Source organism: Xiphophorus hellerii, chromosome 5, assembly GCF_003331165.1.
Source record: "Xiphophorus hellerii strain 12219 chromosome 5, Xiphophorus_hellerii-4.1, whole genome shotgun sequence".
Taxonomy (NCBI): domain Eukaryota; kingdom Metazoa; phylum Chordata; class Actinopteri; order Cyprinodontiformes; family Poeciliidae; genus Xiphophorus; species Xiphophorus hellerii.
Window position 1 is genome coordinate 3,070,203 of NC_045676.1, and position 14,682 is coordinate 3,084,884.

A 14,682-nucleotide genomic window follows, 5' to 3' on the forward strand; every position below is an offset into this window, starting at 1 on the left:
ACCATGAAAATCATTTGCCCCCTTATAGATTTTGTCCATTTTAACTTTTATTATTTCCTAAAGCATCATTACATTTATCTCGCCATTTCTTCTGTCAGTCGGCTGAAATGTGTTTTCTATCTGCGAAGCGAAGCTGCGTGTTCTGACCCGCTCTGCATCGCCCCCGTTTTCTCTCCCTGTTTCTGTGTTTGGGTTTGCAGAGGGTGGACACCACGGCTCGAGCCGTTCTGGACATCATGACCAAAACCACCGAGTATCTGCAGCCGAACCCAGGTGACGCACCACTGCTGCACTACTTTAATGTTAAAAAATGATGTGTATATCCAAATATTTTATCTTATAGACTGCGCTGGCACATTTTTTGAATCTTTGATGATAATCCTTACATTTCAGTTAAAACGGTGGCTTCCCTGTCATCCAGTCTAAACTTTAGGCCTGGCTCTGTTGAGGAGGTTAACTGTGAAAAGTTTATTTTTCCAAGATATAAATTCCTTTTTTTTGTGTCTGTAGCACAAAGTATTTCTGTTCTAGAACATTTAAAAAATGTTTATTGGTTTAATTTTTATACATTAATAATTAACTATAGTTACAGTAAATTGTTAGTTTTTTGGAATCTTTTTAAAAATTACCTAAACAAGAAACCTGACGTTGTGAGAAGTTTAAAACCTTAGAAAAAGTTGCTCATATTTTATTCTTTTCAGTCATTTGTTTAATAAATCATGCTTTGTACTTAGGAACATAATTAAATCTAAACTTTTACAAAACATGAGTTTTACAAATGGCCTCAATAAACTTTTTATCATTTCAGTGAGGACAAAAAATTTTAGTTGAATCCTCCCACGAATGTATTTTAATATAAAATTATTGTGTTTTTATTATATTATGTGTCTTTTTCGCTTAAAATTAGGAAATATATCAATGAGAGCCAATTTAATTTAATAATTAATAATGTCATAATAACAAATTTTGCTGGGCAATAAATTTCTCCAGAAGTTATTGCGATAAATGTTAATACTGTTATTTTTAAGTAATATTATTGCGACAAGTCGATTCGTATGCGTTATTTGAAAATACTCGTTTTAAATTACAAACAGCAACAATGGCAGTGTAGTAAACATGCTAATCAAGCCCTGTTTGTCGATTTATATACAGTATTTATTTTTTAGTTGCCGATTGATCACGATGGAACGCCAAATATGTGAAAAGTTTAATAAACATCAGCGCTATAGCTGTAAACAGCCCACAGTATTTAGATTTCCTCTGTTTTATTGTGTTTTGTCATTGTTGTCCAGCAACCAGAGCCAAGATGAGCATGATGAGCTCCATGTCCCGTATCCGGGGCCAGGAGAAGGGGCCGGGCTACACGCAGACCGAGACCATCCTAGGAGAGTCCATGCAGCGGTTCGGCCGGGAGCTCGGAGAGGACTCCAACTTTGGTGAGGCTGTGGGCCTCGAAGCTAAAAAACACAGAACCACTCCTGAGAAAGAAAGTTGGTTTTTAAACTTGACATTTGTGGCTGCAGGTCTGGTTCTGATCGACGTCGGAGAGGCCATGCGTGAGCTGGGTGAGGTCAAAGACGCTCTGGACATGGAGGTGAAGCAGAACTTCATCGACCCGATGCAGAACCTTCACGAAAAAGACCTCAGAGAGATCCAGGTTGAGTGTTTTATTCACAGCAGCAGCAGCTCGAGTTGGGCTGGAGTCTGTCCGCTCACTGTCAGTTTGACCTTGGCAGCACCATCTGAAGAAGCTGGAAGGTCGCCGTCTGGACTTCGACTACAAGAAGAAGCGCCAGGCCAAAGTGACGGAGGACGAGCTCAAAGCGGCGCTGGAGAAGTTCGATGACTCCAAGGAAGTCGCAGAGCAGAGCATGTTCAACCTGCTGGAGAGTGACGTAAGTCTCACACATCCACAGCCGGCCCAAAATGGTACGGGGCCCTGGGCAGAAACTACTACACCACTAACAGTGATTCAGTGGAATCTGGGTTGAGTTTAAATGGCCAAATCTAAAGTCAAACACGGATAATTGTTTTTTATTTGCTGCATCTCGGTCTGTCACGATTGTTGCAGAGGTTATTGCGATAAACGATTACATTGTTGTTTCAAGAAATATAGTAATAGTGCAAGAACACATTCTCAAAGATCAATAAACTTTAAATTCTTATGAACTTTTCACGCTAGAACCAGGAGACATTTTAAATATCCAAAATAAAACAAAACGACAAATAAAATTAAGTCCTTCAAAACAAGGATAGTTGAGACCAAAACACCAGATCATTACGATTACTTGATTTATTGCTTATTGTGACAGGCCACCAGCTGCAATACAATTGTATCGTTTATAGAAATAACTTCTGGGACAATTTATTGTACAGCAAAATATTTTTTTGTGACAGGCCTAATTTCAACAAATATGCAAAAAAAAAAAGTTTTATAAAAGCTACATAATGCAGCTTTAATTTTCCTTTTGGATTAATTAAGAAATTGTGAACTGAAATGAATTTGTGAAGAAATATAAAGAAAAGTTAAACTTATCGCATCAGATTGTAACTATGGTAACAACCATCAAACAATTAACAAGTTTCTTTGCAGCTATATTAGTAATATTTCTGTGCTGAATCCATCTAATTTAATATAACATTATTCCAATTCTTAATAAACATATAAAAATCTTTAGTGTGTTAAAATTTGAACATTTACTGAGAACCTGTGTTGGTTTCTCCATCAGATCGAACAGGTGAGCCAGCTGGCGGCGCTGGTCCATGCTCAGCTGCAGTACCACACCCGGTCCGCTGAGATCCTCACACAGCTCTCCAGCAAGATCGACGAACAGTCAGTACCAGCGCCTTAGAGTTTCATCCGGTCTAACAGAAACCAACCCTAAAGAACGATGGGCGTTAAACGTTTGAGCCGTATCCTGCTGAAACCAAACGTTTTGTTTTCTGCCAGGATAAGAGAGACCTCCAACAAACCGAGGAAAGAGTTCATACCGAAGCCTCGCACGTCTCTGGACTTCAGCATCAGTGAGAACCACAATGGAGGGATCCACGGCGCCCGCTCTCCAGGTGAGGCTCTGCCAGCCGCCAGGAGACACAAAATCCTCATTCAGCATTTTATAGTCAAGGAACATTTCTGGACTTTTATTTCTTCTTTGTCAATTTTCTGCCAGTCTTTCAAAACTTATTTTAAAAATATTTGTATTATTAATTTTCAAGTCAAAACAGTCACAATGCAAAACCACAAAATCTTACCAAATAATTTTGGTCTAGTTTCATCTGCATATATCTTAGTACACTTGAAATAAGAAAGAGCTACTTTATAAGTACCTTTTCTGCAAAATATAGCAGGTTGTTTTAAGTGGATAGTATTGATGGAAAAGGTTCTAGTTCCGCTGGCAGATTATTTCACTTATAATAACATATTCCTCCCATGCTATAAGTGAAATAATCTGCCAATAGAACTAGAACTTTTTCATCACTATTAAGAAATTATTGACTTAAAACAAGCTGCTATAGCTTGTTGAAAAGTTAAGTACGTTTGTTTTGTCTCAAATGTAGAAAGATATTTGCAGTAGAAACTAGGCCAAAAATATTTTTTAAGATTTTGTGTTTTTGTAGTGTCTCTCTCACTTCCTTTTAAGGTTTTTAATAAATAAAAATAATATAATGGCCTTTCCCTCTTTCCATTATTATTAAATAAAAAACAAATCAGAAAAAAATAAACTAAATTGTTTCTGTTTCCATCTTTTGTCTAATTGTAAGATATTGACTTTTAATTTATATTTACTAGTTTTACAAACAATATAGTAACATTCCAATTATAACATATAGTCAAAAATATATTTACATAGTGTATAAAAATATCACTAACAAATGCAAACATGGAGTAAAGGGTGAGAAACACATGAATGATGCAAACTCCAAAACACACACACACACACAAAAACTAATCCAACAGAAAAACTCAAATAAAAACTGCTTCAATCAGAAAATACAAATGGAAACAAAAAGATGCAAACACAGAAAATAGAAGCAAAAGGCAAAATTATGGAAATACTAAAAGAAACAGCAAATATGAAACATTGCAAATTCGCTCCACAAAACCCAAAGTTGGAATTCCTCCAGTCCACTAGGGGGAGTCTGGAGTAGGTAACATTCCTATGCTGTTGTTGTATGACACTGTAAAAGACAGGAAGTATAAGTAGGACAGAAAGTATTTTGTCTGGAAATCCTGTTAAATGATGTGACATCCCATCTTCACTGATTGTCTGATCCTATATGATTTGGTGATGGGTTCCCCCTAGTGGTCTGGAGCACTTCTGTTTTCTGTAGCGTGTTTAGAGCATCTGTTGTGGCTGTTTTTTTTCCTGTTTGCTTCTATTTCCTGCAATTGCAGCATCTTTTGTTTGCAATTGCAGCATTTTTTGTTTGCATTTGTTTGAATTTATTTTGCGTTTGTATATTTTGGAATTCATGTGTTTGCGGCCCGTTTTGCCGTTTTCTGCATGTTTGCATCTGACTGTCACCATAATTAGAATCACCAAAATTGTTTTCGTTTGCTAAATACAAAAATTATGACAAAGATTTTTTTATGTTTTATATCCACTAAGATCACTACATCTTTAAGCAGCCTGGGGAAGCTGCTGGGCTTCATACGTTTATAATTTAAAACATCTGATTTAAATGGAGACAAATCGCTGGGTGTATTTTAATGTTAAAACCTCTTTCTTTTGGCATTTAGCAAACCTAAAACTGCAAAGGTTTAGTAAGGCAGTGAGAGAAAAAGTAAAAAAAATATCTACTTCTAACAAAGTATTTCTCCTTATTTTTCCTCCAGCAAATGTTGCACTGGATTGTTTGTGCAGATAGTAAACTGACTGAGAAGCAGATGTTCGTTTAATTTCTGCAGCTTCCACTGTTTTTATGTGTGCAGCAGCTATATTGCGACATTTCTCAATATTCTAGAGTTGGGGTTTTCATTTCTGGAAATATTCAAGTTTATTTTTGAAAACTTGGGACTTAAACATGTTTTGTTCAAGTCCCAAGTAAAAAAAAAAAATTACAATTAACAACATATTCATGTATTGACAAATAAATCCAACAGATAGATGTAAAACAGTCTCCATTCTACATAAAACCAATTAAATATGTTAGAAAATTAAATTAGTACCTTTTTTATTATTATTTCTGCAGCATTTATCAAACAACTCCTCATTTTCTCTTTTCCTTTATGATTTCTGTTTTTCCTGTAGGTGCCAGGTCTCCAGGTGAGCCAGGTCAAACTTGTTCCCACATCTCTGTTCTAATCAGTTCATTTTCTCAACATTTCTTCCATTTACACTGAAAACTCATCAGTGCGTCTGCCTCTTTCATTCCCTGACCCCCTTTACTCCCTCGTGCTGTTTCTCCTCTCTTCCCCGTTGCAGCCAGGTCTCCAGGTGAGACAGTTTTCTAAGACAGTTGTTGCTTTTAAATGTTTTGAACCAACAACAGAAAATCAGGTGCCGTCTGCTCATCCTGCAAAAGGAAACCTGATTGATAAAGACCAGAACGTTTTCACCAGCAGATGAGCATTTGGTGTTTCTGTTTCCATGTCGACGGTTTTCTGATTTCATCCCTTTCTTTATTTTCCCACTTCTCCATCAGTTTGCCGTCCGGCCTCAGTTTCGTCCCACGTTCTTGTCACGCTAAACGTATCATCTCTTCGTCTTTTTCCATCAGTTCATCATTTCGAGCTAAAAGTTTGATTGCTTAAAAATATTTTCTCCTTTCCTCTTCGCAGCAAGATCTCCAGGTGAGAAAGAGTGACTTGGGAAGGGATGGAAAGTTTCTTGACCACTCTTCATTTTTTCCTTCTTTGTGTCTTTGGAGGATAAATTTTTCGTTTTGTTTTGTTTACTTTTTGCAGTGCAGTGCTGTTTCTTTCTAAACCTTCCTTCCTCACCAATCTTTGTTATTTGTAACTGAAGTCTTTAGGAAATGTGCTTATTTCCTCTGAGTTAAATGAAATGATGTAACTCCCGTGTTTATTTGCATGCAGCCAGAAAGTTTCCCCCCTTAGAGCCAAGAAATGACTCAGTGGCATGAAACGGTGCTTGAACAAGTTCTTGAACTTTTCCACATTCTGTCATGATATAACCAGAAAATTTTCAAGAACATTTTACGTGATAGACAAACACAGAATAGATCGAAATAGTGAAGCAAAATTACAAGGATGCAGAGTTTTAAAATATTTTTGATAAAAATCTGAAAAGTGTGGCTTGACTTTATAGGTTTGTTCAAAGTTTAGGATATATATTTTTTTAACCTAACCCTGCTCTAAAGGGGCAGTATTATGTAAAGTCGACTTCTCTGAGCTTTACATCGTTATTCTGTCATCAAAAACAAACCTGGAGTGTTGCTTTCATCCTTTCATGCATGTTTGAGAAATCCTCTGGTCTCCATGGCAACCGTTCAGTGGTGCAAAACACCTCAGTGAACCTAGCTCCGCCTTAAAGACGCAGCTCCTCCTCAGAGCTGCAGTTTCCAGCTTCCAGGAATGTGATTTATTCTTATTCAGAAAAAGCTTATTTGCAAAAAAACCCCTTGTGGACTAGAATAAAATCAACTTTTAATAAATATTGAATTCATTAGATGTCTAAACTGGAGGAGTAAATTACAGTATCATCTACAAATAAATAAATTTGACAGTCAGAATGAACATATGGAAGGTTATTAATGAAGACAGAAAATAGCAAAGGACCGAGGGATGAACCTTGTGATACTATCTATCAATGACCTTGAAATCAGAGTAAAAGGGGTAAATAAAAAAAAACAGATTCCAAATTTTCACTTTTTTGGGCTACAAAATTTGTAAAAATTATTCATTTTTCTTCCAATTCAACATCATGCAGCACCGAGTGTTTGTTTGACATCAACTCTGAATAAAACAGGTTGTGTTTATGGTTGTAACGTCGCAAAATATGGAAAAGTTTAAGAATGCAGGACACTGTATCAACCCAGCAGAGTCTACTTGGTTGGTTGAAAGACTTTTAAGCCGCCCTAATTTGTTTTTAAAAACACATTGAAGTTTTCCAGATTTCCTGGGTTTCTGAGGGTCTTTCAAAGCTTTTCTTTGCTTTTTCAGTCAGAAAAAGCAAAAGCAGTCACTTAATGTTTACCAACTCTATTAAAGTCTCTTTTTGTTGCTAATCCTCTCCCATAATTTAGTAAAGTCACAGTTTTTATTAACTAACTCACTCTAGTGACGAAATAAGTGGGAGCATCTTCTCATTGAAACTCTAAAAGTGCATTTCCCAAAATGTTGAGGTTCTGATTCAAAATCTGTGAATCTGATCATGATTTCACAAGACAGAAATATTACAGTTGCTGTGTTTCTTCCTCTTTTTCTCTCTTACAGCCAGGTCTCCAGGTGAGTCTTTAATGTGATTCTCATATGAAGCTTTTTAATCTCTTTGAGCCTTTTCTGATCCTTCGTTTTTCCCTCCCAGCCCCGTTGGACCAGCCCTGCTGCCGCGCTTTGTACGACTTTGACCCTGAGAACGAAGGTGAGCTAGGCTTCAAGGAGGGCGACATCATCACCCTGACCAATAAGATCGACGACAATTGGTACGAGGGAATGCTGCAAGGCAACTCGGGCTTTTTCCCCATCAACTACGTGGATATCTTGGTGCCGCTACCCCAGTAAGACGTCAAGACTAACCAACTGTGTCTGCAATGAATCCCGGCCTCCAGTTCCAGTGTTTCCACTAACCTTTTCCCAAACATTCCTACTAACACAACCTTCACTTTTTCCGTTAAGGCGTCAAAAAGCAATGACACAAAATAAATAGGTGTGAAGAAGTTTGACCAACGTGCAGGGATTCACTAAACTTTTACTGAAAACGGTGTGGGGGGAAAAAACCCAGCATTGACGTAACGTCTTCTCTGTCTCACTTAAGGTACTTTCAAGCTTCTATAGTCATTTTTGCATTTCGTCTCTGTTGTAGTCAGCTGTCAGTCCATTATTAGTTTATTAGAACAGCTTTACTGATTCACGCTTTTTCTCAGTCTTCGTATTTTAGAAGGTAGAAACTTTTCTCTCATGTTCAGCAGACAAGACAAACGAGTCAACACGCTTTCTGTTTGTTCAACATGAAGCTCAAATCATGTGGTAGGTTTTGTGTTAAATTTTCCTCCTTTTAATAGTGGAGGAAAATGACATTTTCAGTCATTTTCCCAAGATATTCATGCAAAGAAGGATTTGATTCAGATCAGATTTAGCCAAAATTACAGACATGTTTGTCAGACTGACCTTTGTTTTTCACGCAGCAAAGCATTGTGGCAGGACAAACGTCTGCATGTTTGATGCAACATGGTGAATACTGAAGGTTTTTACCTCTTAAAGGAAGTCATAACGTATAAACATCTTTTATGGTTTCTCATTTTTTCAGTAATCCACAAAATATATGGTTGAAGCATTAAGTCCTTAAATATATGTCCCAGTAGAAAACATAGTTCATGTATTGTGACTGAATACCTTAAAAGTCTTAAAGTGAAAGTTGGATTTTTATTATGGGGTTCAGTAGAGTTGTTATTGGCAGTCAGTATCTTACTTGACAGTTTGGAGAACCAGATTAATTTCTGATGGAGATTATAGTTTACAGGGTTACTAGGATTTTATTGTAAATTTATGTTGTCTTAATTCTACTTCTAAACTCCTTCACAGCAGAATAGGAATTATAAACAATTCTAGGGAGAAAGCTCATTTTTTGCTGAGCGCTTTAGCACTTCTGCTAACTTTGAAAGCGTACGGCTGACATAGCTGTCCCTAAATTAACTTTTCCAGATCAATTCTAAAGTGATCATTTACTTTGCTGTTTTATAAACTTTCAGTTGAATAAAGTTTGACATCTGTGTTGAAGTTCTGGTTTTCAAATTTAAGAATCATTCATGTAGTTAGATGTTTATATTCCTGCTCTTATTCTGAAGTAGGGGAAGGCTGTTCTGTTTCCTCTTCTCTGTTGTGCGGTGCAGCAAATGTAGTTTATTTTGTACCCAGAATGCATCACTGTACAATACAGTTTGAAATCTACTTATGTCTTGTGTAAATTAGGCTAAATCAGCAAGACTTGGCAAAACTAAACAACAATAAAACTGAAACATGAGTGACAGGTCTCTTCCAAAGAAACACTTCCTGAAGCGCAGCCGCACAGGTATGTGTGTACTGACAACCTTACCCTGCTGAAGGTGATATGCTAGGTTGTAAAACATGTTGTGTCATTATCTGTCTCAATATGGTTGAATTTAGCACATTAGCATTAGCTTCTGCTAAATAAAATTAAGATAATTTTACTTTATCTTACTTTACTTACCTTTGTTTTACGTGATAATTTAGTAAACTTAATATATTTACTTGGATAAACTTAATTTGATTACTTTAAACAAATTTACTCCATTTTTTAAAGTTGGATTGCCTGTTTTATTTTTGCAGTTTAGTGTTCGCTGCAAGCGATTCATTAATTCCCTTCTTCTTTCACACCAAATTACTTTTATAAGAACAGTTTGGTTGGAAATGATAAAATGAAACTTCAGATTATACATAATAGGTGGTTTAAACAACCGTTTAATGTGGAAGTGACGACGACTTTAAGATTTATGAAACGAAGTTTGCATCAATTAAATTTCTGAATCTGGGTGTTTTTTTTATTTCAGAAATCCTCTCTGAAGTGCTTATCTCTAATCTGAAGTTAAAACACTGACTGCTCAATACTACTAGCAAAACTTCACTTTAAAAACTCTAAACTATGATTATTTAACTGCTCTTTGGAGCAATAGTTTCTTCTGCAGAGGCAGGTGTGGTTTTGCCTATTAGTCCAATAATTACCCTCTAGTTTACTTGTAGAAAACACTAAGAGGAGAATAATTGTGAATATTTCCAGGAGCACAAGATAATGTGCAAATAGAGGAGTAGACTGAGAATTAATTTATATTTATTGAGGTAATAATAAAAGTTTTTTTCTCGCATATCTCAACAGAGCTCAACATTTGTTAAATTGTTTGTGCACCAGATTGTTTTCTAAAAATCAAAAAGTCACGGTTCTTTGTTTTCATCAGCTTGACGCAGCGATGCACACACCATCTCTAAGGCTTTCTACTCTTCTACGTTGACGATGCATTAAACTTTCTGCAGATGTTTTCAGCGTATTAATGTTGATGCATGTAATTTTAGGGGGAAATGTGCGTATTTGGGTTTGCATATGGCTCATGTTCTGCACAGAAACAAGTAAAGAGATCCTCTGCTGCTAGTGAGCACCGTTTCTGACAGTGTTTAGCTTAAAAACAATAATGGAGGGATCGGTTTACTACATTCAGCATCGCTACAATAAATGATGCAAAATCAACTATATATAAAAAGTGTTACTTTTATGTCAAAGGGAAGCACAATTTTTTGTTGGCTGGTGACAAATAGTGCTGCAGTTTGAAGAGGTTGTGTATTTATTCATTTTTTAAGCTAAATTCTTCCTTCCTTCTTTCACTTTTTTTTAAAGATTTCTGTGTATCTTTGCCCTCAATGAGGACTGTACAGCTTTTTCTGTGTTTTGTTTTTACCTTGTGTGTATAGTCATGCATCTTCAGTAACGTATTTTATTTTTGTAACTGTGTCAAAAGTATTCACAAACAGTATAGATGTGTGTATATATATATATATATATATACAGTATATAACGCAGAAGTGATGTTCCAAGTTGGGAGTGAGGCGAGTGGAGTTTTCTGTGCTGCACATGATTGTCTTTGAAATATTTTAGTGTTTTGTTTGTGTTTTTGTTCTGTTCTTGCACTGGATTCTATGACTGTACGCTTGATGTAAAGATAAGAAATGTGATGAGTCAATGTAATTTATTCAAATAAATACCAAGAAATGGTTATTCCCTAAAGTCTCTCCAGTCATATGTGGACCTAAGACTGTAGTCTTTGGAGAAAATGCTAAGATGGCAACCAATAAGGGATTCTTTGAAAGGAGTTAAGACTTGATAAAATCAGAAAAATTATATTTTGCATAAAAGAGAAGTCAGCTATTAGCAAACACTGCACATCTGCAGAGCTCATCGTACTCAGTGCAACACTTCTAAGAACGGTTGTAAATGGCATCATGGCGGAGTACTGTCATGATGTGCTGAAGGTGGAGTGTTGAAAAGAGTAGGAGCTTCTTAAAGAGACAGAATTTCAAGCAGTCGACTACAAAGTTATTTTTGATATATACAGCATTTTTATAACAACTAAAATGAACAGTTACTTGATTCTGCTATAAGTTAGTACTATGTGATTGGAAAACACATAATACCTGCTTTTTTAGTTAGTGGTGATTTAACCATCAGTTAATCTATTGATAAACACAACAATTAAAAAAAATATGTCATTCACATAAGAAATGAGCTGGAAATAATTAATGGTCACTTTGTTACTGAACTGTTAGTTAATGATGAACTCCAGATCACTAATTACATGTTAAATTACTGGTAGATTTAGTTTTTTGTCTTTTTTTGGATAACTAAGGATCTCATCACATGGATATTTGCCATGTGATTCAACATTCATCCACAGTTGGTTAGTAAGTAGTTAAATTAACTAGAGCAATTTTTGGGAAGTTACTTTTAGGTGTAGTTGTTTTTAAGATTTTACTGGCCTTCATTTGAAAGTAGTTAATGAAAGGTCATCAGGTGGGGATTCAAACCTGTGACAGCCGCGTCGAAGACTAACGCCTACATACATGAGTTATGCTTTAGTATTGCTCCTCTTATCTGAGGAAAAGTTCTGGCTACTCTACCCACTGAGTAACTTCACTGAATGAAGAACAAACATGTTTTAACCAAACACTCAAATGCAGTTTTTTGTAAAAGTTTTATATTGAATGTTTGTGCAAAAAATGTTCACTTCTTCCTCCTCCTTTTCAAACAGAAAAGTAGTGGTAAGCTAATTATTTTGTTCTTGGTTATGTAAGCACGCTTTCTCTACTACTGATTGCTTACCTCTTCTTTTTAAAAACCTGTTTGAAATAAATAAATCAAATCAAGGATTACTTTTAAAAAAACGAGGCAAAGCACTTCAGCGTTAACTCACACGGTTGGAAAGACCTCAAGATTTCCAAATATCTGATCAGAAAGCAGATATGACATTTCGCATCAGTAAAGGCCTTCAGTTCGCCACCCTTTATCACTCAGCGCTTGGAGGGAACTCCCTCGCTCGTCAGCAAACACACACCTCCACGGAGCGCTGCAAGCCAAGAACGCAACAGGAGAAATTACTGCAGGTCTTTAGATCAGCATTAGAGCATATCATTCTCACTGTCACACAAACTGATCACAGCAAACATGGACTCTGCCTTCAGTTTGTTTGACCTGGTGTGTGTGAGATGGGTCTCCAAACATTTATGCAAACTGAAAATACAGTACCGACACTACACTATGTGTGCAGGTGTATACTGTGGATAAAGGGCGTCTCCTGCTCAGTCTTGTTTACAAAACCTTGCCAGCGCCTGGATCTCCCAGAATCGTTATCTGTTGCTTGCCAAAACATCAAACCTAATCAAAAAGCATCATCTGGCCTGCTGAGAGAATTTCATTCTCTGAGATCAGACGACTCTGCTTTCCTTTGCTGAAGCACTTCGGGATTTTTTTCTTGAAAGGTAAAGTTTGACTTGTGTAGTTAGTTATGTGTAAACACACCAGCGCTTCATGAAGGTGCAGCAGAAACTTAACTTCCTTCAGAAGTACAACCTATCAAATGAGCTGCTGGTCATCTTCAACACAGACATTATTCAGTCTGTTCTGTGTTCATCCATCACTGGGTGGGTTGCCTGCAACGAACAATCACCCAGGACAACTCTAAGGTCCAGAAAAGGACAGCTAACATCTCTGCAGACCCCACACACCCTGGACACAAACTGTTTAGATTCTTACCTTAAAAATGGCACCACAGGGACTTACGTGCTTCCATTAACCATAAACTGAAATTACGAAAATAAATTTGCTTAATAGAAACCCCAATTTTGAGAAAAATCTTTTTTGATAAAAAGTGTAAAAAATGTTAATGTTTATATCCATCGCTGCAATATTTTTTACTGATGATTTTTACTTTATTGCATGAACAAACTTATTCACAACTGATTTTAATGTAATTTCTTATTTGATGGAAACACTGCAACTGTGAAATTGTGTTTTTTCGACCTGAAATGTGAAAAATCAGGACTGAAAACATTAAATTTATCTGCACCTTTCACATAAAAATCAAAGATTACATTATAGGTTATTATAGTTACTTTTTTACATTTGCATTTTAATGTTTCTCTTCATGTGACCCTTAGATTTTATCAATTCTATCTGTTTCTTGTTTTTACTGTAAAACACATTGAATTAAGTTATGCATGGATGTTGCAAGAAATTGATTAGCATTTTCTTAAACAGTAGAGAAATAATCTCAGAAAACAACAGAGCAAAGTGATTTTTTTTTCCTGAACTGTCTGTCAACAAGAAGGTCAAAGCAGCAGCGTCTGACTCAGCGCCACAACCCTGGTGGTCAAAGCTCATGGGGAAAATCTGCCTCCAAGCAAACAAAGCACACCAACCTGGCTGCACACACACACTCCTGCATCTAATATAAGATTTAAAGCGCCAAACTCTGCAAGTCTGTGGAGGATGACAGCAAAGAGCGAGAGGGAGATGAGAAAAGCAATCCAGTAAAAAGCATTCCTCAGATGCTCCTTCCTGGTGGGTGGCCTGCTGGATGCGCCGCTCTGACTTACAGACACTGCGCTAAGAGCCGCATGCTCTACGACTGCTGTTTTTAATGCATCTTCTGAAGGTGTTTCAAATCCAGTCAGACTGGCCCATCTGCATAAGTTGGCTTCAGTGATACGTTCAGTTTACATGTGAAGGAAGGGGAAGCAATGCTGCGCACCCGGTCCGCAGCTCAGCTGGCCAGCCGTGGCAAGCTGAAACTGGCAGCGCAGGCAGCCACTCCATCTCTTCTGACACTTAAATCAGCAGCAGCTCTTAATGCATGAATGGCACGCTGCATCTCTGTGCTGGTAAACCCCCAGACCGCAGCAGACCGCAGAACACCCACACCAGTCGCAGCAGGCATGCTGCACACCGTCACCAAGGCCGCTCAAAGGATCAAACTCTGGGTCCACCCACAGAATAAAGAGCATTCAGACTGGTTCTGCTTTGCAGTACCATGAACAACTTATGCAGGATGCATGAGGTAAAAAACAAGCCCTGCTACTTTTCTTTAGCTCTCTGACAAATGTTGCTGTAAGGATGTGAAACTTTTGCTTCACATCAAACTTTTAGAAAAAATTATACTGAAGTTATAATCTTTGAACCTAAAGAGGAACAATAAGGAATCAGCAAAGGTATAAACTAGAGATCAGGCCTGAAATCTGGGCGTAGTGATGAACTCTGACCTGAACTTCAGTCACATAAAGACAGTTACAAAATCGGCCTCCTATCATCTGAAGAACATCAACAGGATTAAAGAACTAATGTCCCAGCAAGTTCTGGAGAAACTCATCCATGTGTTTATTTTTAGTTGCATTGTTTACTGCAACATTATCTTCACAGGTTGGCCTAAACAATTAGATCCAAAACGCTGGTGTTGGTGTTTTTACTAAGACCAGGAAGATAGAGAACATCACCCCAGAAC

General features: G+C 37.0%; 1 protein-coding gene across 7 annotated transcripts in view; it reads left to right on the top strand.

Moving 5' to 3' along the window:
• The window catches only part of sh3gl2a (SH3 domain containing GRB2 like 2a, endophilin A1), a 43,814-nt gene extending 32,898 nt beyond the window's left edge, over positions 1 to 10,916 (top strand). The window contains exons 3-13 of one of the 7 annotated variants that reach the window (XM_032562717.1): positions 201 to 273; positions 1,293 to 1,436; positions 1,524 to 1,657; positions 1,737 to 1,895; positions 2,730 to 2,833; positions 2,951 to 3,066; positions 5,253 to 5,267; positions 5,427 to 5,438; positions 5,783 to 5,794; positions 7,400 to 7,411; positions 7,491 to 10,916. In XM_032562717.1, the coding sequence (XP_032418608.1) occupies positions 201 to 273; positions 1,293 to 1,436; positions 1,524 to 1,657; positions 1,737 to 1,895; positions 2,730 to 2,833; positions 2,951 to 3,066; positions 5,253 to 5,267; positions 5,427 to 5,438; positions 5,783 to 5,794; positions 7,400 to 7,411; positions 7,491 to 7,687 (978 nt within the window). In that variant the 3' untranslated portion in view covers positions 7,688 to 10,916. The remainder of the gene's footprint in view (positions 1 to 200; positions 274 to 1,292; positions 1,437 to 1,523; positions 1,658 to 1,736; positions 1,896 to 2,729; positions 2,834 to 2,950; positions 3,067 to 5,252; positions 5,268 to 5,426; positions 5,439 to 5,782; positions 5,795 to 7,399; positions 7,412 to 7,490) is intronic. The other 6 variants (XM_032562719.1, XM_032562720.1, XM_032562718.1 and 3 more) reach the window with 6 other exon arrangements.
• The last annotated feature ends 3,766 nt before the right edge of the window (positions 10,917 to 14,682 follow it).